Genomic DNA, 26,593 nt, shown 5'->3' with positions numbered 1-26,593 from the left:
TGCTGAGCCGTGTCCAACTCTCTTCGACCCCATGGGCTGTCGCCCGCCAGGCTCCTCTGCCCATGGAATTCACTAGACAAGAATAAATACTGGAGTGGGTAGTCAAGGAGATGGCAGGAAACCTCTCCTAATAAAAGCAAGTCATTTGCCATCTGGCAGCCTTGGCTCCAAGTTTCCAGAGAGCTGGGCTGGGCCCAGTGCATGCCTACTTGCTTTTTTCTAAAAAAAAAAAAAAAGAACAAAAAAGGATCAGGTGTGTTCTGGGAAGGCTGCCCTCAAGGAGGAGGGAGGGTGACTGGGGGAGTTGGAACAGCAGTCTCTTTCCCCTCTGAGACAGGTGTACCTGATGGTTGGTGACCGAGACAGATCAAGCCTCATGCCAGGCCTGTGGCCACAGCAGCCAGTTGCTTAATCAGAACCTGGAGGATGAAGCCTGGAGAGGGCTTCCAGATGCTTCCTCTTTCTCAGAGCGATTGAGCAGCGGGGTGGGTGAGGCAGCTCTGTGGCAAGCAACACGTGGAGCGGATGGATACTCAAACGCCAGCTAGAAGCCTGGGGTCAGCTGGGCCTCCCGGGCTGGGGGCTGGGTTCTGGGTTTGCTTCTCAGCTCTGTAGGGAGCTGTTCAGTGGCTTAGCTAGGCAAGACCCTTCACCTCTTAGGGTTTCACTTCCCCCAGTTATCAAAAGGGGAAAAGCATCTTCCTCTTGCCCAATCCGGTCTCCTGGGCCATGGGTACTGACGAGGGTCTCTGGAGATGAAATAAAGCTCTTTAGAGAGGGGCTGGGGGTGGGGCGGGCCGGGAGGGAGGGAGGCCGGAGGGAGGAGGTGACAGACGAGAATGAAGCGGGCAGAGCAGGGACCTTGGGGGTGGGGACGGGGGCTGGGGAGAGGCGGCCGGGAGGACAGAGGAGCCTTTGTGCGGATTGGAACCGGGGCCAGAGGGCTCTGCCCTTCACCTCCCTCCCACTGGGCTCTCGGAGGCCGGATAACAGCCCAGCAGGCCGCCCCGCCTCCCTCGCCGCTGGGTTTCCAGTTAACCCCGCCCCCGCGCGGCCGCACGACCCCGGGGGCTCCAGCTAGGGAGGCGTAGGGACCCTGCGGCAGGTGGGCTTTCTCACTAGGCTCGTGCACGGCCACGTCCTCGCTTCCCGGGCCTGAGTCCCACCAGACTCCGAGGTTTAAGCAGCGGCTTCTCAGGACTGATGGAAGCGCTCGCGGGGAGAAGAGGGAGGCCGCCCCCCTCCAAGATCCGAGATCCCCGGGAGCATCACGCCGCGTCCTGGGTCTTCCAGGCGCCCAAAGCCCTGACTTTGACCGTAGTCCTGGCTGGAGGAGCAGGCAGGCGAGGGAGGAGGGGAAGAGGAGAGCCGAGGGATCCAGCCCGGGCTCCCGCAAGGAGCCCCCTCCTCCCGCCGGCGCTGGCGTCCCCGCGTCGCGTGACCGCGGCACTGCGGCTGCAGCGCGGCGCTCGGCTCCTGGCGCCGGATTCCTGGCCGGGGGGTGGGGAGCCTGGAGGTTCAAGATCAGACCTCGGTGGACTCCGGTCGCGGCGCTACTAGAGGGTGATGACGCCCCGCCCCGCTCCCCGCTCGGGTTCTTAGTTTCGCAGTTTCTCGACCCGTGAAAGCATCGCTGAGTCACCTTCCCGGAACGCGCTCGGGACACTCACGACACAGCCAGGAGAGCCCCCAGAGCTGCGCAGGGCGGAGGTGGCCACCACCCGGCCGTGTGCCAGGCCAACGGCCCTGGGACCCACGCGTCCCAACCTGAGCCTCTCCCCTACCCGGGGCCCCGCCCCGCCAGGTGTTGGGGAACAGGGCCGCCTGGGTTCTCTCGCAAAGGGGTACCTCGGAGTCGTGCCGAGACCTGCCTCTTCTCGACTTTCAGGGGCGATGGGAAGCGAGACGTCTGCGAATGGGTGTCGGGTGGGGGCAGGTGTGGGCGCGTGAGCACCCTGCAGCCCCGGCCTGCACCAGCTAAGCCTCCTACAGCGGTTTGCTCTTTTCTAATTTTGGTTAGAGAGTTAGAAACTTGGTAACTTGACCTTGGCAACTTCCTCCTCTGGGTCGCCACACACTACCCACCCCCCCCCCCACCCCTCCGGCACAGGGAGCCTACTCGAGCGGGTCGTGGACACTTTCAGGTCGGACACTTACTTGCCGGTGATGTGTTTATCACACCCCGTTGACACCCGAGGCCCGGGCCAGTTTGCAGCTCCCCGCTGAGCCAGCGGGGGCGACGGAGGACACGCCCCCATGCTTGGCTCCCCAATCCAAATGGGGTCGCCTAGGCCTGTTTACACCGCCAAGGTCCTTTCAGGTGGGTGAGGGGCGCGGGGCCTGGAGCGCTCGCTGGTTCAGGCGAGCCTCGATGTTGTCCTCTGGGAAAAGCACCCAACTTTTGAGGTTTCCAAGGCCCCCTCCTCCGGACTGCGTCCCCCCCGCGCTGCTGGCCCTCACTCCGGGGATGGCTCCTCCGGCTGTCTCAGGCTCCGTGGCCGTGCGGTCCAGGAGGCTAAAAATAACTCGGGGGGGGGGGATGGGAGCGGCTGCAGCGACACCCCAGCACGAAGTGAGGGGTACCTGGCGGGGCCTGGACCTCGAAATCAGGGTGGGATTGGGGGGCGCGGGCAGCGGGGCAGGTTCCACCAGGAGACTATCCAATGACAGGCAAGGGTCTAACCAGAGCCCTGAGCCACGCGCGCCTGGAGCCCCATCAGGGGGCCCCTCAGATTTTGCGCGCCGCGGCCTGTGATGCGCGTTCACCCTCGCGCGCCCGGGACGCTGCGCTCGCGGCGCGCCGCTAGTGGCCGGGCCTGGGGCTCCGCGCCTCGCCAGCAGCCTCCAGGTCTCCCGCCAGGCCGCGTCGCTCGCCTTCCTTCTGGGTCCGAGAGTCCCCAGACCTAGCCAAAGGGCTGCGCGCTTGGCCGAACCGTGGGCGCGGACCGGGCGGGGGCGGAGCGGCGAGGCCGGGGCCCGGCTGGCTTGCGCCGTGCCGGGCGCGGGTTCCACCCCCGCGAACGCCTGGGCCGCGGGGCGTGGCCAGGCCGGGAGGCTAGGCACGGCGCCCTCCCCGAAGTTGAGCGAAAAGTTTGAGACTGGAGGCAGCGAGGCCGCGCAGTCAGCGTTTACTCGGCGCTCCGGTTGCTCCGCAGATGCGAGGCTGAGCCCGGGACCGGCTGTGTTCTGCCCTAGGCCACTGTGGGGAACGGAGGTAGCGCTTCCCCAGGAAACTGGACCGACTGGGTAGGGCTGGCCGCCTGCCCTGCTGTCTCGCCCTTCTTGGCTTCCTGGGGGGGCCGGGGGAGCTGCCGTGCAGCACATGGCCTCCGCGCCCACTCGGCTCTGGCTGAGGGAGGTGGTGGCTGGTGGCCCGGCTCCGGCTCAGCCTCCGCGCGACTTCGGCGCCGCTTCCACGAGCGCTGCGCGCGGCACCGCAGAGCCCGGCCCTTGGAAACGCGTGCGGCGATCCGGGCAGCTCCAGAGCTCGGGGTAGAGGACACGGCGACCCGGCTGTTTCGGGCCGAGGATCCCTCTCCCAGAACTTCGCTCGCGGCGATGGCCACTTACCTTCTGGGATTTTTTTACGCAACTGGACTCCCCTCCCCCTGGCGGCCCCCGGGGAGGGGCTTGAAGACCCGATCCCACGGAGAGAGCCCGGGCTCTGACTCATCGTCGGGCCGGAACCTGAGGTCCTAGAAAAGACAGGCTCTCAGGAAAAGACCCTTTCCCCCTGGGGGGGTGGGAGCTCAGTTCCAGGACCCGAGCGCTCTTGGTGGCACTGGACCTCGGCTTTCTGGACCTCTCGGAAAACTAGGCGATGCCGGTGCGCGCGACTCCCAGAGCGTGGTCCCAGAACCTAACGGGGCGCCCCCCACCTCAGGGGGCCGCTCCAGACTCCACCAGCGCGGTTTCCTCTCCCTCAGATCCGGCAACCGCAGGGAATGACGCGGGCGGGGAGGGCGAGCCCCACAGCCGTCACCGAGAGGCCCGCCTGGGCAGCACCGATAAGGAGCTGAAGTCAGGAGCCGCCGCGGCGGACAGCGTCCGGACAGTGCCGGGGACCCCTCGGCAGCGGGGGCCAGGGGGCGAGGTCATGGATGCAGGTTTGTGGGGGCCTGGCGGGGAAGGCCTGTAGGGGGATCCCTTCTCTCCCCGGTGAGGAAAGTTGGCCGGAGTCAACTGAACAAAAGAGGGGCTGGGGACCCTGGAGAGAAGCCCTTTTCCCCACGAGACCAGAAGCTGGTTGGGAGTCTGAGTCCAGCCAAACTGGCTGGGTGTGGAGCGTGGGGCTCCCGCTGGAGCGCCCCGCTGGAGGCCACTGCCGCTGGCCAGGCTCAGTTGGATCCATTACCCGTGGATTTCAGGCGCTGCGTTTCCACCCGGGTGCCCGCGTTGTGATCCTCAGCCCCTAGTGGCGGGTTCTGGTTTATGCTTACAGCGGGAGGCTCCCGGAATCCGCTCCCAAGGCCCTGCCACGTGCTGGTGCTGTTAAATCCGCGCGGGGGCAAGGGCAAAGCCCTGCAGCTCTTCTGGAGCCACGTGCAGCCGCTGCTGGCCCAGGCCGACGTCTCCTTCACGCTGATGCTCACTGGTGAGTGTCTCCCCGGGAGCGGGCGCGGGGAGCATCCCCAGCCAGGGGACCCGCCCCTCCAACCTCCCACCTTGATAGCCGCGCCCTCTGCACAGAGCGGCGGAACCACGCCCGGGAGCTGGTGCGCGCCGAGGACCTGAGACGCTGGGACGCGCTGGTGGTCATGTCCGGGGACGGGCTGATCCATGAGGTCAGGCCTTCCCAGCAGAGGCTGGGCCTGGGTCTGGGTCGTGGGGGCGCCGAGGCGGGTGGGGGGAGCTTCCCAGGCTGAGGCCGCCTGTGCTCTAACAGGTGGTGAACGGGCTCATGGAGCGGCCTGACTGGGAGACCGCCATCCAGAAGCCCCTGTGTAGCCTCCCGGCCGGCTCTGGCAATGCGGTGGCCGCTTCTTTGAACTATTACGCCGGGTGAGAGCCAGGGTCCAAGCGGCCTTATTTCCCCTCAGGGCTTTCTTTTATGAGTGCCCGCGAACCACCACTCCTCTCTGGAGCCCTGAGCCTCTGTTCCAGGGTTCTCTCTCTCTCTCTCTCTCTCTCTCTCCCCAACTCCCTCCAGGGGCTCAGGGTCACTTTGGCCTGCCCCAGCTCCCCGGGAGGAGGAAGGGGAGGTCGTGTGAGGGCCCTCCTCATCTGACTCCCTCCCCTGCAGGTATGAGCAGGTGACTAAGGAAGACCTCCTGACCAACTGCACGCAGCTGCTGTGCCGCCGGCTGCTGGCACCCATGGACCTGCTATCCCTGCAGACCGCCTGCGGGCAGCGCCTCTTCTCCGTGCTCAGCCTGGCATGGGGTTTCATCGCCGATGTGGATCTGGAGAGCGAGAAGTTTCGGCGCCTGGGCGAGATCCGCTTCACTCTAGGCACCTGCCTGCGCCTGGTGGCCCTGCGCACCTACCGGGGCACCCTGGCCTACCTGCCCGCAGAAACGCTGGCCTCCAGGAGGGGCCCCTCCCCGGCTTGGGCCCCGCAGGCCCCCGCGGACACCCACGTGGTGCCCCTGGAGCAGCCAGTGCCTCCTCACTGGACGGTGGTGCCGGAGCAGGACTTCGTGCTGGTGTTGGCACTCCTGCACTCCCACCTGGCCAGTGAGCTTTTCACCGCCCCCATGGGCCGCTGTTCAGCCGGCACCATGCATCTGTTCTACGTGCGCGCCGGCGTGTCCCGGGCCACGCTGCTGCGCCTCTTCCTGGCCATGGAGAAAGGCAGGCACATGGAGTGCCACTGCCCCCACCTGGTGTATGTGCCCGTGGTTGCCTTCCGCCTGGAGCCCAAGGATGGGAAGGGTGTGTTTGCTGTGGATGGGGAACTGCTGATCAGTGAGGCTGTCCAGGGCCAGGTTCTCCCCAACTACTTCTGGATGGTCAGTGGCTACAGGGAGTCCCCACCCTCTCTGAAACCGCAGCCCTCACCCCGCAGGAAGTCTCAGCAGAGGCCGCCCCCAGCAGAGCGCCGGTGACTCCGTGGGCTTTGCCAGTGCCTTTGTCTACTTGGTTTACTCTGTGCTCAGGCCCCCCACCCCTCTCTCCCTCCTCCCCCAGGACTGGAGGGCCTGTCCACAGCACACGTGGTGAGTTGGGAGGAGGAGGAGGAGGAGACGCTGGAGGAGGGTGGGAAAGACCGGCTCTGCCCACCAAAGGCCAGATGGTGTTGGGGTAGAAGCAGGGAAGCCACCCTCAAATCAGATCTGAATAAAGTGACATTCCCAGCCTGCTGGTCTTATCCTAGGGGGTGCAGAGAGTGGGGTCTTGCTTCTGCCGTGGCTCTAGAATTTAACCTGATGACCAGCCCAGTGGTCCCTCCTGGATGGGGCAGTGTGTGGTACTAGCCCCTGGGAAGTCATTTTGGTAGTGGGCACAGGACCAGAGCTGGTCCAGGCTGCTTTTGCAGGAGTTGGGGCCCTGCCCCAGTGATGATTATACCCTGTCTGGTTTGGAGCCAACTGCCTCTTGGCACAGGTAGGAAGACTGAGGTTTAGAGCAAGTCTTACCTAGGGCCATACAGCCAGCGCATCTCAGCCAAAAGGGAGACTGTCCCGGAGTTAGGGGCACTGGGGAAAACTGGCAAGGAGCAACAGAGGTCAAAATAGCAGAGAGCTGTCCCCTTTTTTACAAGGAGTCTGTCGTCTGTCCAGGGCAGGCTCTGGGGCTCCCCTGCCCTCATCTGTCCTTGTTGGGGAGCAGTGGGCTGGGGTTTAAATGGAAGCAGCGGTGAGGAGGGGCAGATTCCAGCCATCCAGAGTGGCTTTGAGCCCAGGCCAGCCCCCTCCAGCATCTGGAAGGAGCTGAACTGGTGGACCTGGTCAGAGGCCCCCGGGGACCAGAGATGCTGCTGCTGCCCTGCTGAAAGGTGGCTCCAGGACCCAGGCCCTGCTCAGAGGCAAGAGCACCCACCCACTGAACTTCTAGACCCTCACCTCCCGGCCCCTGTGAGTCCTTGATGGGAGATGAAGAGGCTTGGGAGTGGGCTAGGTGGGGAAGGGGCTGCTGCCTTGAGATGCCCCCCACCCCCTGCCCCCCAGCCACAGGGACCTTTCCTTCCCCTGGGGAGGGTGTGTGAGGTGCCCCCGAGGGAAAGAAAGGCGACAGAGCCCAGATGAATGGCAGAGGCAGGTTTAATGGTGCCACCTTGTCTGTTTTGTACATTGTAATGAGCCAAACCGAAAAAAATGCAAGTAAAAAAAAAAAAAAGTTTAATCACACAGCACTTTATACAGATATCTTAAGCAATAGGCATTCACATCTCCACGTGAACAACGCACCGGGAAGCACAGCCCCGCCAGTCACTCTGGGTGATCCTCAAATAAGACCCCGACTCTGGGCTCCGATCACCGCAGCCCCAGCCTGGCCCCTGGCCTTCCCCGCGCTGCCGCCGGCTGCGTGCTCGCGGCGGCCCAGGTGTGGAGCCAGCGTAAGGCGGACAAGACACGTCATGCTTTGGCTTCTTATTTTGTCTCTTTTTTTTTCCTAGTAAGAGTTAATATTTTTTTATTCTTTCAACCTTAAATATTACATTACATACACCAAAAATTACATAGCTGCAATGTGCTCAACGGCATCCCCTTCACCTGGAGCTTCACATTATCAAACGCTTAGAAAACTTGTAAACCTCTGGGCCCAGCTCTGCGAGGGAGAACCCTGCTGGCCGCCACTCTGCCACGTCGAGCCTGCAGTTTGTAAGCGCAGCGCTGACAGGCTGTGTTCTTGTCCGGGGCGGGGAGAGGGCTGGCCCGCTCTGAGCTCCGTGAGCTGCGTGCCACCCCTGCCAGCGTGAGCACTGGACACAGGAGGGGAGAGGGCCCGATTCCACGGGAGAGGCCCTCATCTGTGCTGCTGCCCCCGCCTCCGGGGACCTCAAAGCCAGAGCTGTGGTCCCCCTCGCCCTGAGGGGCAGGAAGGGCAAGGCACCTAGAGCCGTGTCTTCCCAGCAGCAGCTCCCTGTCCTCACCCCGTGGCAGCATGCGAGGGCCATCACCTCCCGGGCGTCTCACTGCACCTGGCCTGGTGCCCACGTCTTGCACAGAGCAAGTTCAACAGGCCAGGGCCCAGCCGGGGGTCAGCGGCATCGGCATCGCTCTGGGGGAGGGTGGTGGAGCTGGGGGGCAAGGGAAGACCTGGCAGGCGGTGGCGACAGGTGGGCCCGGGACACCAGGAAGCGTCATTGGGACTCGAGAGTCGACCGGGGCGACCGCCGTGGCAACCCACACTTCATGCAAGGCACGTCCACGCGGCCCGTGTTCTCCTGTGTCAGACCCCAGGGAGAGCCCACCCCTGTCCTGAGGGTGAGAAGGCGCGGAAGGAAGTGCAGGGGCACCCTGCCTGGGACTACAGGGGAAAATCAGCCGCGCGGTTCCGATTTCCTTTGCCACAGGGCACCCGCCTGTTGGAAGATTGCTTCGGAATACAAATGGCAGCATCTCAAGAAACTTCCTGCACGTCAGCAGCAAACTCACCTTGGGAAGGAGGGGGCGAAGGGCGGGGGGCGGGGGGCCTGCACTGGGGACAGAAGAGGAGAGGGAAGGGGGGCGGCCTCTCCCTGCGGCCACGTGCCTTTCTCCGGGGCTGCTGGCTACTTGTCCCCCGCGCTCTCGGGCATGCCCGCCTCCGTCAGGGCGGCCCGGAACTGCATCAGGACTCCCCGGATGCTCTTGACGAAGCCCTTGGAGAGCGGGAAGAGGGGGAAGCCGAGGTCAGGGTAGCCGCTCTTCTCGGGCAGGAAGCTCCGGTAGCTCTTTCTCCTCTTCTTTGGCTTGACGCTGGGCGGCACCGAGGCATCGGGTGGGGCCTCTGAGGCCTGCTCCGTGCGGTCTCTGGGGGCTGAGGCCGGGCCCTCCGAGTCTGAGCCCTGGGAGGCCTCCCCAGGGGCCAGTCCCCCGTCCTCAGGTTCCTCTCGGCCGAAGTCTGAGAGCTCGGCCATGGCCGGTGGCTCTGGCGAGCTGCTGTCCTTGGGGAGCCCATTGGGCAGCGCCTGGGCCCTCTCCAACAGGGCGTGGGTTTCCAGCCAGGACTCGATGCGGTTTACCAGCCGCCAGCCACCGGTGCTGAAGTGCTGCCGGATCTCCTGCTCGAAGACCTCGGGCGGCCGCCGGACCAGCTGGGTCATGGACTGCACCACGCGGATGAGGGCCATCTCGTTGTAGCAGCGGCTGTTTTCGTAGCCCTCTTGTAGGCCTCGGTCGCTGTCGAAGCCCGCCTCGTTGTAGTATGGTTCGTTCACCAGGATTAGACCTGCGGGAGAGAAGGGGAAGTCCCTCAGGGCCGGCCCGACCTCCACCCCCAGATGGGAGGTCAAGGGGAGCCACGGCCAGAGTGACGGTGCCCTCTAGCCGCGCCCCGCCCACCGTACCTTGGATGGAGATGAGCACCTGGAGAAGGCTGGATTTGCTCGTCCACCTCTCTGTCCCCTGCAGCACACACACATGGTGCAAACTGATCAGCTGTGTCCCAGACACCTGCCGGGACTGGCCCGCCCCCACCCTCACTGCCAACCAGCGCCGACCCACCTTTCCAATCCAGGTGCCCAGGAGGCTGACGCACACCTTCCCGTTGTCGTACAGGTTGGGGTTCAGGCGGCCACTGCACTGGGAGAGGTAGCAGAAGTGGGGGGGCACGGCCGGGTAGATGTTGGGGAGCTGGATGTCGAACAGGTACAGGCCGTCCTCGTAGGGGGTGCGAGTGGGGCCCTTGATCAAGGCCGAGAAGAGGTCCTAGAGGGGGGTACAGGGAGAGAGCAGGGAGGCTGACGCAAGCAGCGGGCACCCGCACGTGAAGCCCGCTTCCAGTCTCTTCCAGGGCGCCGTGTGGCTGTGGTGGGAGCGGAAGCGGCCTTGGGATCCAGACACCCGCAGACAGCAACAGAGAAGCTGAATGCAGACACCTCTGTACAGACCCACTTGGCACCTCTTTAACTCCTGGCGTGAAAGGAATTTTCCAAATTGGTTTTTATCTTACCAGGTTTTTTTTTAAATAAACTACTACTTGTAAGTTGCATTCCTCAAAACACCACTGTGACCTCCCCCCTGCTCCCCCCCCACCCCATGAAGGCAGCAACAGTGACGGCCAATAAGAGAAAAAATCATTCCAGGATGGCAAGACTGCACTGGCTTCGAGGGAACTGGAGGGGTAAGAGGATCTGGACTCGAGGAAAATGCTCTGTCAGTCATTAAGTAGACTCCGCACAAACATCAGAGACCCAGGCTGAGGGCTGGGGCAGGGGTACCATCGCCAGGGCAACGTGTTGGGTGAGCCACCAGCTGAGTGACTGCCGGGGCTGAGTGGACCAGCGGGCGTGCCGGCAGGCCCCTTCCCACAGCATCCCTCTTTGTGGTCCCTTTCCCATGGCCCCTTTCTCCAGGGCTGGGCCAGAGGTGAGCCTCCTAAAATCACTGCCCCTGGGGGCGGGGCAAGGACTGGTCAAAAGATAATACAGCTTTTCCTGTAACATTCTAATTTTTCAAAAAAAGAAAAAAGTCAAGTAATGTATCACATAATTTTAAACTAAGCTTTAAAAGGATGGCCGTCTGGTCTAGAGACAGCTGTGGGAGTCTTGTCAGAGCTTCTCCTGCCCTGTGAGGAAGGGCTGCAGGCAGGCAGCCAGCCCCACGGGTGGCCCCCAGGCCTGCAGGCCCAGGGCCCAAGGCTGCAGCCTCCTGAGCGCCCACCTGGATGCCTGTGCCCGCCCACGCCCGCCTACTTGCCATTCTGTCCTCGAACGTCTTGACCATGATGCCATCAGGTAGCGAGGTGGCCAGCAGCGCCATCTCCTTCCGCACTGTGCTGAAGAACTTCTTGGCTTCTGGAGGCTGGAACTCAATTTTCTTAAAAGAGTGATTCGCTAGAGGGGGAAAGAGGGTAGTCAGTCCCTTAGGCGAGGCCTGGGAACGCCAACTGGAGGGGCAGCAGCAGCTGAACGTGCTCCCCAGACGGGTGGACAGAGCCCCCCTGCCCCGCCGCCCTCTCCTGGCATGGGGACTGGGGGCCCCTCCAGGGACACGGTGCCCTGGCCCTGGAATGAGGCCAGGCGAACTCACAGGGTGCGAACTCCAGCACCGAGAAGACCTCGCCCTTGGCGCTGGTGAAGGTGACTCCAGGCTTGCCGCCGCACTGCTGGCAGAGCACCGGCGTCTCGCTGGGCCACTCAGCCTTCACCGGCGACTGCCCCTCGGGCTTCTCCTCCTTGCGCTCCGTCTCCGGCGCCGCCTCCATCTTCTCCTCCTCGGCGATGGCCACATTGTCCAGGGTCTTCTTGAGGTTCTCCTGCAGCTTCTTGATGTCATCCAAGAACTTCTTCTCCCGCGTGGGCTTCTCAGGCTCCGCCGTGGGGGAGGTGGGCGAGCCTGTCAGCAGCTGCTCCACCGTCATGTTCTTGAGGCTCTCCAGGATCTTGATGGCTTCCTTCAGCTCCCGGAAGCTCTTTGGGGGCCCATCCTTGCCCGCCTTCTCCATCAGCCCGGCCACGGGGGCGGCCATGGCCACAGCCCCCTGGATGGCGGCCGTGGCAGCCTCCTCACTGATCACCACGCCCTTGTCCTCCTCGGGGGCTGCCGGCTGCTCGGCGGTGGGCATGGGGGGCTCCTCTATCTTGGGGTGCTCATCCTCTACCAGCCCGTTGTCCGTCTCCCAGCTGTCACTGTCGTCTTCCCACTCGTCCGAGGACGCGCCACTGGTGCTGCCTTCCACCGAGTCGTAGTCCGACTCCTCAATCTCAGACTCGATGTTGTACAGGTGCTGAGGGGAGATGGGATGTGGGCTGGGCAGAGGCCCTTTGCCAGGGACCCCGAGCCTCAGAGCTGACACCGACTGGGGGCCCTGAGGCCTCAGCGGCCCTGCCACCCTTCCTCCCTTTCCTGCTCTGGCCTCGCAGTTAGGCCTCTGCGCTAGGTGGTCCCTAGGCCTCTGGGAGGCACCCCAGCCCAGCCCATGGGTCCAGGGCCCAGCAAATGCCAGTTCTAGCCGCCTCGTCACTGAGTGCACTTGGTCCGCTGGACCGTGGCAGACTCTGTGACTCTTGTTCCTGTTCTTGGAATGGCCTCCTGGACAAAGGGGGAGCCACCCCCTCGTCCATCCTGTACTGGCGCTTGGAGAGGGAAGCTGGGGTGTGAGCATCAGATCAAACAAGGGGGCACAGAAATGGAGCTGCAAAAGCCCCGTCCATTCCCTCCCCCCCGATCTGTGATAGTTTCCTAGAAGTGTTGGGGGAAGGCCCTGTAAGATACAGGGCACAACCTGCGCATTCCGAGCGCAGTGAGATAGGGATCCAGGTAGATCTGTGAGAACCTAGACATGTCTGGAAACCAGGAGCCTGCCGGGCGGGGCGGGACGGTCGGGCCCGCTGCGGGAAGCCTCTCCGCTCTCCCGACTCTCATCCAGGGCTCTGGGTGTAACACTGCCCTTCCTTTCCCCAAGACCCTGCTCCCCAAAAGAAGATTCCTTTGCCAGGAAGGCCTTGAGCTCTCAGCCTGTCTGTCACAGTCTGGAGCTGAACCATGGGCTCGCGGGGGTCTCACCTGGGGCAGGATGATGGTCTTTGAGTTGTCAGCCCACACCACCTCCACTTTGCTGCTGACATCCACGCGGGCTACCTGGCCCACCGATGGCTGTAGGGCAAACAGGACAGGGTCAGGGGAAGCTCTCCAAGGGTGAGGGCAGAGGCAGGGCCGTGAGAATGGAAGCGATGTGGGCGCCGCCCAGAGGCCACCGTGAGCACTGAGAGCACGGCCCTCCGGCTGAAACACCGCCAATGCTCGCTGTCCACTGAGCCTGGTCTCTCTGGATGCTCCCAGGATGAGGCTCCAGCCTTGGGACTCTGGTACCCCTTTTTCCCCTGCCCAGAATCTGCCTGACCTCACTGCACTCACTGCATGTCCCCACTTGTTCCCTGGCGCCGAGCTCAGGGTCACCTCCCCAGGCCTCTCCTGTGCTCCTACGGCACCTGCCACCACGCTCACAGCACTAAGGACAGGGCTGGGCGCCCCCAAGAAACCACCCGTGGAGTTCCGGGAGCAGCTGTGCAGACCGGCAGGCGGGCCCTACAGGGGGCAGGGCGGGGCAGGGCGCCTCCTACGCAGGGTGGACGCGCAGGCCCCCTGGCGGCAACGACAGGTACTGCAGCGGCTGCGCAGGACGCCCTACCTCGTCCTCCTTGTGCGGGGCTCCGTCCTCAGTGTTCCCGATTCGGATGACGATGTCGGTCGTGCGGAACCGGAAGTCAGGGTGATCGGCGATGTCGTAGACGCTCACGTCTTCCTCCTCTCCGATCAGCTAGGGCGGGATGGGCGGTCGTGAGCCCGGGGGCTCTACGCCCAGCTCAACAGAGCCCACCCTGAAGGAGACACGGGGGCGGCCCCTGCTCACCTCCACGTCATCCCCGCTCGGCCGCAGCTTGAACCACTTCACCATGCACGTGCGGCCCACGTGGTCCCCAGACTGCACCACGCCGTAGACAGCGGGGTCCGGACAACTCTGGACTGTGGACCCAGTGCAGGCGAGGGGTGAGCTAAGGCACCCCGGTGGGGGCACCGGCCGCCACCCCAACCGGCTGCACGTCAAGCACAGGGGCCCAGGACCCACTGCTTCCCTGGCTTGGTCAGAGAAACCCAGAAAGGCTGCGCTGTCCTCAAAAGCTGGAGCCACCTCCCAGGGGAGGCCTGCTGCCAGACCTCATGACCCTGCCTCCTGAGCCCCGCCTGGCAGTACCTCGCTTGTCCACCACGAAGTCTCCCGGGCAGAACTCGTTGTTGTCCAGGTGATGCACAGGGAAGAGGTCGTTGGAGCGGATGTTGCACTCCACGGAGCCGTCCTGCCACATCACGTCCGCCGAGGTCATCGTGGTCACCACCTCCACAGCCACCCTGCAGGCGGGCCCGTGAGCAAAGGCCAGGGACTCTCCCTCCCCCTCTGTGGGCTTGGCAACTTGGAACTCAGCTTCAGGCAGGAGGAAGGAAACAGCGCTGCTCCCCTGCAGTCTCCATGCCCAGCATCTCCTTCCGGAGAATCCCTCAACCCTGGTCTCTCCCTCTCCTGTTCTCAGATCCTTCCATCCCACCTGGCCGACCCCAGGCACCCCTGAGCCCGCATGGGGCTTCAGACCACGTGTGCACCCGTAAGCCCGCCTGCGTGCGGGTGCCAGGGAACGGTCTCAGGCTGGACACCCAGCCGGGAAAGAGGGTGCCCCTAAGTCTACCTGTCCCCCGGCTTGAAGTCGCGCGTGATTTTATTCTTCTTCCTCTTGTGTTTCCTCTTCAAATTCTTGATTGACAAGGGGATGCTCTTCTTGCGACTTGCGCCGCTGCCGCTCTGGGAGGAGGTGGTGGAGCTGGCTGAGGAGGTCACCGAGCTGGTGTCGTCCGTGTCGTCGGCGGCCTCGTCATCAGCGTCCTGCTCAGCCGAGTGCAGCCTGTCGTCCCCACCCTCCTTCAGCAGGAAGGGGGGCAGCTGCTCGCCCGCCTCGTGGGCCTCCTCTGGGCCCTCGTCCTGCATCTCCACTGGGCTGGAGGACCCATCGGGCGTCTCCTCGGGGCTGGCGGAGCCCGTTTCGCTCTTGGCTTTGGCCACCCCCTTCTTGCCTGCGTCTTCCATGGAATGGTCCCTGGAGCACTGGACGTCCGGGGAGCAAGATGTGATCCTCACAAGCTGTTTCTTCAGGAGGCGCTTCACCTGCCGGCAGAGGGGAGGGTGGGTGCCATGGAGAGCTGACTCCAGGCAGCTCGCTCGAGGGGTGACGGCTGTATACACCTAACTGGCCTGCAAGGGTCATCAGGGCTGCCCCCCAAGGCCTAAAGCACAGACCTTCCTGCTGTGGAAATGGCTCAAGGCCAGTTCCTCAAACGCCCGCCAAGCCCCAACCCCGAGGACATACCTTCTTGGCCATAGAGCCCTCCCCCTGGGCGCAGTGTTTTTCTGGACATTCACAGGCAATCTTGGCCGGCTCTACCTTGGCTGGGAAGACATACAGACAGCGCTCCCCAAGCTGCCGCTGAGCATGGTCAAAGCATCCGAGACGCTTCACCCTGGGAGGCGAGCAGGAGAGGGGAGAGGCGGGCGCTGGGCAAGGGGGTCCTTGGCAGCCCCCCTGGCATCTGTGCCTGTGGCCCAGAGACTTGCTTGGGGACCACCTCTGGGGGTGCTGGAGCAGGGGGCGTGCTGGGGCCGCTCACCTGCCTAGGTTTTCCTGGGTGATGACAGAGGGTGGGGGGCTGACGCTGTCCGTGCCCCCTGGACAGAAGCTCTTGGTAATCCAGGTGACCTTCAGCTCTACAACCTGCACCTGGGAAGGGGGGTGGGACAGGGCCCCAGTCAGCAGACCCTACTGCCTCTCGCTTTCCACGGCTGTCCTCCAGAGCGAGAAGCAGGTCCTCATCGTAGTTCAGACCCTCCCAGAGGTCACGGAGGCCTCCTCCCCTCCAGATGGGCCCAGCGTACCTGCCACTGGCCACCTCCCTCCTTCGCTCAGCCCAGGCTCCCCCTGTCCTCAGAGCAGCCCCCTTCCAGGCGAGGGAGGCTGGGCGGGAGTGCCAGGGCCTCACTCCCCACCACGCCTTCTCCTTACCTCTTCGACCACCACGCGGAACTTGCTCTTGGTGCTGAGCACCGGCTTGACGCCTGACAGCCACTGGACGCTGGAGAAGATCTTGGCAGGCCCAATGAGCACCTGGCCCGGGTAGAAGCCGTAGGAATCGTCGAAGAAGAGACCCTGCAGGATTGGGGGCCAGAGGGGGGCCCGTGAGCGCTGCCTCTTCGGGGGCGGGGGAGCAGTGTTCACACCTGCATCCCCTACTGGGCACCTGCCGTCCACCCCAGGCCTCCATGCTCCACACCCCCAAGACTGCAGAGTAGCACTTCTCAGACCTCAGATGCACACAAACCACCAGGGGTTTTACTCACTAAAAGGCATGGCTGACCCATTCTGCTTATAACAAGCTCTCGGGCCACAACAATGCTGCTGGTCTGGGGGGACAAAGCTCTAAGGCCGGGGGTCCCCAAACCTGCTTGATCACACACACTCTCCTAGTGTTATTTACAAACTGTCATTTACCACTGCTCTAAAATGTCATATCACAGTAAAATACTGCATACACTCCAAGAAAAAGGAAGATTTTAAAAGGATGAGATAAAAAGTTTACAAAATGCAAAGAAAGTTCTACTGCTTCCTGCAAACACCCAAGCTTTCACCTTCGGCCACACAGCCCCTCCTTCCAGGAAAGCACTGGCCGAGACCGCTGGTCGCCCCGGGCCAGCCCCCCACACTCTGCCGAGAAGCCCAAGCTCCCTCCTGCGGAGCCCAGGGCTGGGGAACAGGAGATGTGCCCCCCACCCCCGCCTCCCAGGCTCCTGGGGTGGAGCCAACGTACAGAGTCGCTGACGTGTGGGCAGACATCGTAAAGCTTGGCGCCGTCCTCCGTGTTCATGGAGCACCTGCAATAGGGGGCGGGGGCTTGGTGGGCACCTGACCCAGCCTGAGTCTCAGGGGAGGCGAGGCAGCCAGGACCCCAGAAGGGGTTGGTCAGTGTCTACAGGACTTGTCCAGAGGCGTCAGTGCCTCCACGGGCCTTAAAATGGGTAATTCACCCTCCGCCCACACCTCAGTCCCTGCACTGGAACAAGGAACTCTCTAAAACAAACAGGACTCAGCCAGCAGATCTCAGCGCTCATTCCCTTAAAGTGCCTAAAGGAGAGCATCAGCCCCTCTTGGGGGTCCTATGCGACGATGAGGGTCTCCCCAAGCCAGGGTAGAGCGAAGACCAGGAACTGAGCCAGAGAATCCAGCCAGGCTAACAAGGAGACCAGCCCGCGGTCGGGCCCTAAGACGCGAGGCCCGCAGCCCCTGGAATGGCCCTCGGGGGACCTAGGACACACCCCGGCCCCTTCCCCAGAGGCCCCGCCCTGCGAGGGCTCCTGAGTGGTGGGGAGACCGCACCTGGCGCCATTGGACAGTTTCAGGATGATCTGGTTCTTCAGGTCGTAGACCTTGCCCAGCCAGCAGTCGTAGGCGATGTAGTCTCCGTACATGAAGGGCTGCAGACAGGGAGACAGGCGGTGAGAGACGACGGAGGACTCTGGTGTCCGGAACCCCCGTTCCTCTTGGCCCCACAGACAGGGCAGGAAGGCTCCATGTGGGTCGGACCCAGTAACTGTGCAGCAAGCTTGCCCCAAGAGTCCCCAGCTGCTTGCCCCCACAGAGGCAGAGGCTGGACAGCCTTCCGAGGACACAGGACACGTGAGTGGGAGTGGGCTGGGGTGGGTGGTTACACAGTAAAATGATTTAAATAAACAGATAACTATATGGAGGATATCAAGAGCCAAGTCTCTCCCTGCTGGGGACAGCAGTCACTAACACAGGCAAGGGAAGACAGAGGAGCTGGACTGGGGTCAGAGGCATCAAGATGAACTCACACATCTCAATACGTACACAGGATGGGCACAGGCATATTCAGACATGTGTGCGTATCCACCTACGTACATATACGTGGATTCCCTAGTGCTGCCCTGAATGGGGCCCAGGAGCAATTAGCACACCCAGCTTGCACCCAGACCGTGGCTTTTGAAAGAAACTAGGGCTTGCTAAAGGAACAGCTGATTCTAGGCTGGATCAGAAATAATACAATAGGGAAAGTAAGAAAGTGTTATTTTAAAAAATGGTAGAGACATGTCAAAAGAGCACAGATGCCAGCTTGAAGGGGTTCCTACCGGCCAAATCTGGGTGGGATCACTGAAGCAACAAAACAAGTAATGGATTACAACCAATGACTAAAACAGGAGTCTCTGCATCTGATGTAAAAAATGAAGAAATAAATGGGACAGAAAGTACAGCTCTTCCATGTGGTAGAATGCCAAACTCATAACAAAGCAGGCAGTGATGGTGTCATGAAATCACCATTTAGCAGCCATCAGACTGCCGGCTGGGTCAGGTGGGAGTTGTTAATGGAGGCTAAGGCTGGTGGATGGGGGTTGAGAAGCACCAGTTTATTGACACAATCCTGGAATATCTCCCCACAAAACCAATATGATCACTGGCAAAGGGATGAATTCTGACTTTGTTGGGAGGCAGCTCAGCAGAGCTCAGCACGACTGGGGAGCAAAGAGAACATCCCCACACTGCGGCCCAGGCACGTTCCAGGGCCAGGGAAGAGCTGAGTAGTACTTCTGGGGCAGTTCTGCCAAAAGCGTGGGGCCCGAGGCTGTCATGGGCACTACCGGATGGCCCCATGCTCAGGGTCACCAGAGACAGGGAGACAAAGCAGGACCGGGAACCGCTCCAGCCTGGGGGAGATCAAAGAGCTGACGACTGAGTGTGTGCTCCTGATGGAGTCCGGGTCAGAAGGGGAAAACGGAGATTGTTGGGACAACTGAGTGGGGTCTGCGGATGGACAGTAACAGGTCAAGGTCCTAATGTGGGGGTCTGAATGGTTGTTAAATAGGAGAGTTTTTCTGTTTTGGGAAAATACACACTCAGGGGGCAGACGGCATCGTAACTGTAGCTTGCTTTCAGATGTTTCAGAAAAGCAGGGACTTCCCTGGCCGTGTAGTTGTTAACACATGGCCAATGCAAGGGGGCACGGGATAGATCCCTGGTCAGGGAACTAAGATCCCACATGCTGCATGGTGGTGCAAAAGAAAAAAAAAAAAGGTTAAAAACAAAGTTTCAGAAAAGAGGAGAAAAGAGAGTGGGGGAGAGAGGGGTGGGCAAGAGGGAGAACAGACAGGAGCAGGTGCTGACACGCACCAGATGTGCCGCTGCGGGAGACACGGCACCTACGACCTTCAGCAAGTTTGGAATCGTAAACGCATAAATAAATAAACTACTGGAAAAAAATTTGTTTCAAAAATGATGACAAAAAGTCTTAGAAGAGAAAGGAAACCAGCCTTGTCTGCTAGAGACATAAAGCGCCACCTGACCTCAAGTCCGGATGGCTGACTCGCAAGAAGCGCCACCAGGCTGCAAGGAGAGGCTGAGTGCTGGGCTTGGCCGCTAGAGCCCCATGGGGGGAGGCCGGCGGGGGGCTCACCCAGATGTGCTGCAGGTCCTTGCTGTTGACGGGGTAGACGATGCAGTTGGTGCCGATAAGCTTGACAGCGCAGTCAATGTTCACGTCGATCACGGTGCCGCACTGGCTGTCCTGCAGGCGGGAAGGCATCCAGGCCCAGGGAAGGCACCCTAGGGGCCCACCCAGACCCGCCCCGACCTGCCCCAGGCCACGCCCACCGGGTGGGATGGGGACTCACAGTGGAGCGCATGTGCCGGACCACATCGCGGGGCACCACGGAGCGGTCCTCGAGCTTCAGCTGGAACAGAGGGCAGAGAGTGAGAGCTCGGCCTCCAGTCACATGGGGCATGGTCTCCTCCCAGCTGCAGTCAAGCACAAAAACCCCAAGTTCCCCCAGGCTTTCCCAAATCCCACGTGCCCCTCCCCGGCACCCGGATCAGGGGACAGGACCGCACTCTGATCAGGGACAGACCAGGGGCAGCCTCCCCGGTCCAAGGCGAAAGTCGGGCTCATCGGAGGGAACTGATCACACTGGAAAGGGTGGCTAAGCGACAGACCACGGACAGCCTCACTTAAATGAGAGCAAAACATTCTGCTACGAGCGGAGTCCTACCTCCACCTCTGCCTGCCCCGCGCCCCTGCCGCTGAGTGCTGGGGAGGGTGGGCTGGAGGAGGAGCATGACGTAGGGCCAGAGGACACCCCGAGGCGGCTATCAGCTGCACCACCTTCTAATCTGGGCTATCCTGCACAGCTAGCCGGAGCCTGCTCCTTATCGACAGCCTGGCGGAGCACTGCAGGCTGCTGAGTAACTCAGGACGCCAGCTTCTGGAGCCTGGCCGGCTGCACAGCAAGCGCTGACCCCTTCCCTCCACGACTGTCCCCCCACCCGCCCCTGGGCACAGGATCCCCACAACAGCCCAAACCTTCTCCACTGAGCCAGCCCACCTTCTGCACTGGGCCCCCAAGCCTGGGGCAGCTCCTCTGGGGTTCTTCACTGCATCCTGGGAATGAAGGGGCTCTGGGACTGCCCACCTTCCTAGCTCAGAACCTCCAAGACCCCAAATGAGGAGGGGGGAAGAGCTGTTCCCACAGACACCCAGCTGAAGACCCTCAGGGTTACTCTCACCACCGCAGAACCTGGGGCCTGGAAAGGTGACCTCCATGAGGTGGCCTGAGGTACTGAGAAGGGAGACACACTCAAGGTCACCAAAACCCTGGCATCCGTGCAATGTAACTTATGAAACAAGGAAAGCGGAAGCAACGGGCCTGCCACCAACAGGTGACGGAGATGCTCCCACAGGGAGGGAGCCCCGGGTTAGGCACAGCGGACCTTCATCTGAGAGACGGCACTGCAGCCCCCGGGGGCTCAGAAGATTCACAAGGTGGTGAAAACACAGAGAGCCACCGGGGGCCTGGCTCACAGTAAGCGCTCAGCCAACGCCCACTATGATGCCTCCACCCGCCTCCGCTGCCGCCAGGTGCAGGCTGATGACCCCAAGTTCAGGCTCCGAGACCCCAGGAGGGGTCTCCTGGGAGACACCAGGAGGCTTCAAGGGTCCATGTGGAACTCTGCCTAGAAGGTACTGGAACGATGGTGCCGTTCTGCTAACTTAGCCAACCTCCCGTCCTCTAACTCTCTGGGTCCAGACGCCCGGGGAGGACACGGTATTTTCAGCGTGCCGTCCTGCTCTGTCTCAAACCTCGGCTCTCGTTTCAGACTTCAAAAAACCACAACTACAGGTCTTTCCAAGTTGCCATGGAAACCAGGAGTTGCAGCGAGGGGAAGCCCTCTTGGAGAGGGGCTGTGCTGCGAGGGGTGGGAGGTGACCCTGCGTCTGGCCGTGAAGCACAGCAGCCCCACCTCACGTCGGGGTCGGTCCCTGAGAGCATCCTGAGGAAAGGATGGCAGCGGCCCGGGGCGAACCCTGAGTCACTGCAGTCCTGGCAGGGACGTGGCCCAGCCCTGCTGCCCCTGTGGGCGGAGGGGTCGCTGAGGCTGCTGCTCGGAGGCCCAAGCAAGAATGCCACAGCTCATGAAAGCTGGCATCACGGCCAGGCCAGGGCCGGGCTTTCTCCTTCCTCCCTCTGCAGAAGTGCTGCCAGGACGCGGGGCAGGCAGGTCACACAGTTCCCGGGGGGTGAGGGGCAGGGCTGGGGAGCCAACGTGTCCCCGGGTGGGGCTCTCCCGACCTGCACTCGGCCTCCTGCCAGAGCCGGATTCCCTCCCACCATGAAGCTGGGTCTCCAGACTCTTCTAATCCTGCAGGACAATGACAATGACACAGTGCGTGCCGAGTGGGAGTGGCAGGGACAGCAGGGAGGAGAGCAGGGCGCCGGAGCCACGATTCTGTCCCTGTGCCCTCCCCTGGGAATCCCAGAAGAGCACAAGACGCCCGGGAGGGCAGGATGACTTGCCAGGCTCTCCTCTCTGCTCCACAGTGTTGCCTCCTGGGCGCCCGCATGCCCCCACACCAGGCACGGCTCTCTGCACGTCTGCCGGGTGCCACCCACGGACCGGGCCTTCCCCTCGTCCTCCTCACTTCTCCCTGCTCCGGGCATGTGCTCCCGGCATCTCACAGGCTCTAGAAGGAACCCCTGCTCTGGAGGCCTCTCCACAGCGACAGCACACCTCGTGTGTGTCACGCTCCACGCGGTCTTCAAGCAGTTCACATGTTTTAACCTGAGAGATCCTCCACAACCCCGCAGAATCAGTACACCATCCTGGCCTTACAGAGGAGACCGGGACAAAGAGCAGAGAAGTCACGCATGCAGAGGCACACGGCTCCACAGTGGTGCGGCCTGGACTTGAACTCGGGCAGTCCAGCTAGAGTCCATTCTCTTAACCACAGAAAAAGCTCCTCCCTTCCCAGAGCTGTAGAGACAAGAACGGAGCAGACCACCTTTCTGGCAGCTCCATGCACTCTGCAAGACAGCAATCCTTGTCCTGGTTGTAAAAGCAGTAACTGCTCTGCTCATCTCTGGAACACATGGCAGGCAGCTGTCGTGGCCTCAGCTGGTGGACGTCATGAGGGCCCCTGAACACCCACCAAGGCCAAGGCCACAGGTGGGGGAAGCCTCCTGGTCTCTCTCAGCAGAGTGCCCTCTGCTCCTCCCGCCCTCCAGAGATCCAGTACCCAGACCACAGGTGCCGGACACGGTGCTGACACCAGGGGGCGTTGTGCCTGCTCCAGGAAACGGCCAGGATCACAGGAAGACTAAGCCAGACAGTCTCATTCCTTGTTGGGTGCACTCTGACGTAGTTTTTATCATGATCAGCTCTAGAATTCTGAACGAGCTCTGAGGTGGTCAACTATGGTTTAACATTTCTGGAGGAGAGTTGTAGCTGTCAGAAGCTTCTGAACAGAAAAAAAAAAAAAAAGACACCACACCAAAATGACACAGTGTCTGAGTGAAGAGGGGCTACAGGTGGTTTCTAAAACGAACACGCATTACTTTGGAAAGACTGAAGGGCAGAAGGAGAAGACGGCGACAGAGGATGAGACGGCTGGACCGCACCACTGATTCAGTGGACATGAACTTGGGCAAACTCCGGGAGATGGTGGGGGACAGGGAGGTCTGGCACGCTGCAGTCCATGGGGCTGCAAAGGGTCGGCCACAACTTGGCGACTGAACAACGACAACAGCAGCTGGTTTACAATCCTGGGTTAGTTTCAAGTGTATAGCATGGAAATTTGTTTTTGTGAGATTTTTTCCTTGGTACATTTATTTTATTATAAGATCCTGGGTATAATAATTAATTCCCTGTGCTTAGACACTTCTGGGACATGTCTGAGGGATGTGCCTGGTGGAATCCAAGAACATACGTCCTTTGCCTCCACTGCCTCCTCTGGAAACGAGTAGCAAACGACATGCCTGCCACCCTTGGGGGGGGGGGCGGGATTCCTGCACCTTTGGGGGTGGGGGAGCCAGGCTTCAGGAGAACAGGCACTGCTGAGACAGGTCCTGCTCTGACTCAGCTTCCGTTCAGTGAAGCACAGGAACGAGGTGAGCACGAGTAAGCTATTTAAGTGGGTGATCAGGAAAGGCCATTCCAAGGTGACGTGTGACCAGAGGTCTGAGTGTATTAAGGGAGGGAGCTTGCCAAGCAGACAAGAGAACTGCCCCAAAGACCCGGCGGCGTGTGCCTAGAGTGTTCAATGGCCAGCAGAGGCTGTGACAGCAACAGTGAACAGGAGGCGAGGCCGGGTGTCTTGGGCCTCAGAGAAAGCACAGGGGGGAGTCCACCCTGAGCGAGGCGGAAGCCCCTGCAGGTCTCTGCAGCGGGGCATGCTGGGAGAATCACCAGGCAGTTGGGCAGAGAAGAAGCTGCAGAGCAGGCAATGGGACCAGGCAGCCCAGAGTTCTCAACTGCGCAACTGCACCCCTAGAGGACACGTGTAATGTCTGGGGATACCTGGCTGTTGAGGCTGGGGGAAGGGGCTCCTGGTGGGTGGAGGCCAGGGATGCTGTTAAACATCCAACAAACCACAGGACAGCCCACGGCGGAGAATGATCAGCCCAAAGCGTCATCGGTGCGGAGGCTGAGGAGCCCCGAGGCTGCCCCCAGGGGAGTGCGGTGGTGCGGACACCGGGGGTGGGTTAAGGGATCGCTCTCCGGCTGCTTCCTGAGGTCAGAACTAACGGGGAGCTTCAAGTTGGAAAGCAGTGTGGTGGCACAGGAGGGGGCCCCACGGGGGACCGCCACCTGCAGGGAGGCTTCACATGCCCACCCCACCCCTTTCTGGGCTCCCAGGGGCTCTGGCCCTTCCCCCTGGGCCGCTCAAGGCGCACACAGCTCCCCTGCGCTACAGCTCTGATGCTGGCGCAGCTCAGGGTCTAGACCCTCAATCACAACACTGCTCCCAGCTGACCTGGAAGAACCTAAATCACTGAATAAAAATGTTCTAAGGAGAGAAAAAGACAAACTAAGGCTGATCAACTGGTTGAATACACAAGGAAGCTGAAACAAGATGCTCCTTTCCAGTGGATCTGAACATCACATCCTGTAGGACTGGGTGGTCCTACGGGCTGGCATGCTCAGTGGGGGCCAAGCACATGCTCGAGGGATAAAAGGGGCCTTTGTGCCTGGTCCCTAAGATCAGCACCCACTAACGGGGCCCCTAGCGTGAGAGGAGAAGCAGTAGGAAGTTGGACAACAGGCAAAGGAGGGCCCTGAAAGGAGCGTGAACGTCTGTGTTGAGGCTGGAAGCCACCCACCCACCACTGTCCTGTCAAACTCTGGAGGCCAAAACATGGGGGAGGAGAGACGTGTCCTTCAGACCCACAGCAAGAGAACCATGGGGGCTTCTCCAGGGGTTAGTGATGTAGGCCGCACCAGATCCTCAACTGATAATGCGGGTAGCTTTGAACCTGGAGCTCAAGGACCAGCTGTCGGCCAGCCCCTTGCCAGCCCCACACGGCGCCCCTGGCGAGTGAGTGGAAGACGTGGAAGATGGCGTGTGTGTTGGGGGGCGGGGATGCGCCCGCTGTGACCCCGGTTTGGGCTGTAGTCAATGGACTGAGTCAGGCCCTTCCTGGGGGGGGGTAGGGTGGTGTGGGGAAGTGGCAGGTCCAGCAGACACACTTGGGCGATGAGGCTGTTTACCTAGGCCAGGACTCAAAGAACGATTCCTCAAAGAAATATGATGAGGTCAGACCAGTGCTGGAAATTTCTAAAGGCCTGCTATTCCCAAGGGGTAAAAACAATCCGAGACACATGATCCCTCCTGCCCCTTGAGCCAGCACAGTGATCACTGCGGGGTGAGGGACTTCGGGTCCCCTAACCAGCTCCCCTCGCTCCCTCATCCAAGGTCACAGAGGCTGCAGTAGGTCCCAGTCCAGCTGCCCTTGGGTCCACCTGGCTGTGAGAGCCCGGGCTCACTGCAGAGACAGGGGCGGGGCACACTGGCCACTGGCTGAGAAGCCCAGCTCAGTTTGGGGGGTGAGACTAGAGGAAAACTATTCAATAGGAACTTTGCTAAAACCTAGGACTGAGGTTAATGAAACTCTTTTTAATGTTCCTATGGATTCAAGGCTTGATAAGATTACAAAATGTGAAACGAGGGATGTACACAGTCTTTTAAGGACGTAGAAGGATCTGGTGCAGAGATGGGTGGGGAAAGAAGAAGGGCAGGCCCAGGGATACTGACTCCTTCCTTCCAACACAAATGCAATCTGGAGGCCAGAGAAGCTGTGCTGGCAGACTGGAAGTTTGCCCCTCGGGGCAGAACCCTGAAAGAGCCCTGGGAACCCTAGAATGGATGCTCCCTAGAGCAGAGATTTCTCTTCTCTTTTGCCATGCAGTTACGCCTGTGCGATCCCCATCCCTGACCCCGGCCGTCGGCAGTGAAAGTGGGAAGCCCTAACCACTGGGCCGCCAGGAATTCCTGAGTAACACTGTTTCCAACCGAGGGTTCGGACCTGTTAGTGGGTTATGAAATCAATTTAGTGGGTCATGGCCAACACTGGGCTTATCACATACAGGAAGGGTGAGTACTGTCTTGAGAAAACTTTTCCAGTTGCATAAATAACATACATGAGTCCTGGGTCACGACGTAAAAGGTGTAGTCAATGGTGGGTCACTTTCAAGGCGTCTGAGAGCCCCCACCCTACCCAGCTGCCCTGAGGATCCTCTCTGGCTGGGTCCTTTCTGGCTTGGGTTTCAGCCAGTTATATCAAGCGGAGGGAGACATCTCTTCTAGTCAGAAGCTCGTCCAGAGCCAGAACCAAGCAAACGATAAAAAATCCTAGGATCCAAACGTTTACACGGAGACACTGTGGGGTTGGGGAAACTCTTAACTCTTTCTGACCTTACTTAAAATGTCAGTATGCTGGCTTTCAGAACAGTCCCACTGGGCGTGGCAGCGAATGGTACTAACTATGGGCTGGAGCCGGGCTCCACTGCCAGCGTTCAGTTCTGAATGGATCTGGGGACCTGACTGGCCAGTGAGCCCAGCGAATGCCAGAGTAATGACTTTCTCACAGCAGTTGACCATCATGTGACTGAAAGTCCCTAAAAATCCAGCCATCAGCAAGCTGCCCACCTGAGGATTGAAGGTTTCGATCCTAGCAAACACAAATGGCCAGAGGGCCTCACGTGCCTGCAGGAGAAAAGCTGGAAACGGCTGGGCAGTGGGAGAACAGACCAACACTGGTGCCCCTCGCTGGAAAATTCTGTCAACCACATGCTACAGAAACCACTCGGCAGAAGCTCCGCCGAATTTGAAGACTGAGGGCGATCAATGCAATAGTTCTGTAGTGTTTCCTATAGATTTCAGAACAAGATAAGAGTACAAATACGAAGGTATGTGTCCCAGCTTTACAGAACTTACATTTAGTTGGGGGGAAACAAAATGAAAATACCTGAAAAACACTTATACGAGTAAATAACACAAAAACTCCTGTAGCCAAAGGGCAGGTGGGAAGGGCCAGGCTGCAGAGGAGACGTCCATCAAAGATGTAGGCAAAGGTCACCCCCCTACACACACCCCTTCAGATGAAAGCTATGCTGGCCAGGCGTCTA

General features: G+C 60.9%; 2 protein-coding genes across 7 annotated transcripts in view; one reads left to right on the top strand and one right to left on the bottom strand.

Annotated features, from left to right (window-relative positions):
- The first annotated feature begins 1,056 nt into the window (after window positions 1-1,056).
- SPHK1 (sphingosine kinase 1) lies at window positions 1,057-6,299 on the top strand. 4 transcript variants are annotated; one of them, XM_027974125.3, is made up of 6 exons: window positions 1,057-2,320; window positions 3,927-4,106; window positions 4,442-4,594; window positions 4,690-4,784; window positions 4,886-5,001; window positions 5,243-6,299. In XM_027974125.3, the coding sequence occupies exons 1-6, from the start codon at window positions 2,257-2,259 to the stop codon at window positions 6,045-6,047; spliced, it is 1,413 nt and encodes a 470-aa protein (XP_027829926.1). In that variant the 5' UTR covers window positions 1,057-2,256; the 3' UTR covers window positions 6,048-6,299. The 4 variants fall into 4 exon arrangements, with proteins under 4 accessions (XP_027829926.1, XP_042112263.1, XP_027829928.1 ...); XM_042256329.2 differs by lacking the exon at window positions 1,057-2,320 and adding an exon at window positions 3,082-3,214 and having other exon boundaries at window positions 4,368-4,594; XM_027974127.3 differs by lacking the exon at window positions 1,057-2,320 and adding an exon at window positions 3,082-3,246.
- An 885-nt stretch (window positions 6,300-7,184) lies between these two features.
- The window catches only part of UBE2O (ubiquitin conjugating enzyme E2 O), a 47,991-nt gene continuing 28,582 nt past the window's right edge, over window positions 7,185-26,593 (bottom strand). For 2 of the 3 annotated variants that reach the window (XM_027974121.3, XM_027974123.2), the window contains exons 2-18: window positions 19,309-19,368; window positions 19,092-19,202; window positions 17,003-17,100; window positions 16,437-16,500; window positions 15,635-15,778; window positions 15,243-15,352; window positions 14,945-15,095; window positions 14,270-14,742; window positions 13,783-13,937; window positions 13,441-13,553; window positions 13,219-13,347; window positions 12,594-12,683; window positions 11,118-11,814; window positions 10,785-10,921; window positions 9,591-9,794; window positions 9,434-9,491; window positions 7,185-9,315 (exon numbers count right to left, since the gene is read on the bottom strand). In XM_027974121.3, coding sequence (XP_027829922.1) covers window positions 8,657-9,315; window positions 9,434-9,491; window positions 9,591-9,794; window positions 10,785-10,921; window positions 11,118-11,814; window positions 12,594-12,683; window positions 13,219-13,347; window positions 13,441-13,553; window positions 13,783-13,937; window positions 14,270-14,742; window positions 14,945-15,095; window positions 15,243-15,352; window positions 15,635-15,778; window positions 16,437-16,500; window positions 17,003-17,100; window positions 19,092-19,202; window positions 19,309-19,368 — 3,453 coding nt within the window. In that variant the 3' untranslated portion in view covers window positions 7,185-8,656. The remainder of the gene's footprint in view (window positions 9,316-9,433; window positions 9,492-9,590; window positions 9,795-10,784; window positions 10,922-11,117; window positions 11,815-12,593; window positions 12,684-13,218; window positions 13,348-13,440; window positions 13,554-13,782; window positions 13,938-14,269; window positions 14,743-14,944; window positions 15,096-15,242; window positions 15,353-15,634; window positions 15,779-16,436; window positions 16,501-17,002; window positions 17,101-19,091; window positions 19,203-19,308; window positions 19,369-26,593) is intronic. The other variant, XM_027974122.3, reaches the window with a different exon arrangement.

The sequence above is a fragment of the Ovis aries genome, chromosome 11, assembly GCF_016772045.2.
Source record: "Ovis aries strain OAR_USU_Benz2616 breed Rambouillet chromosome 11, ARS-UI_Ramb_v3.0, whole genome shotgun sequence".
Classification (NCBI taxonomy): domain Eukaryota; kingdom Metazoa; phylum Chordata; class Mammalia; order Artiodactyla; family Bovidae; genus Ovis; species Ovis aries.
The sequence above is the reverse complement of the archived record's forward strand: the minus strand, read 5'-3'. Positions and strand labels throughout refer to the sequence as shown.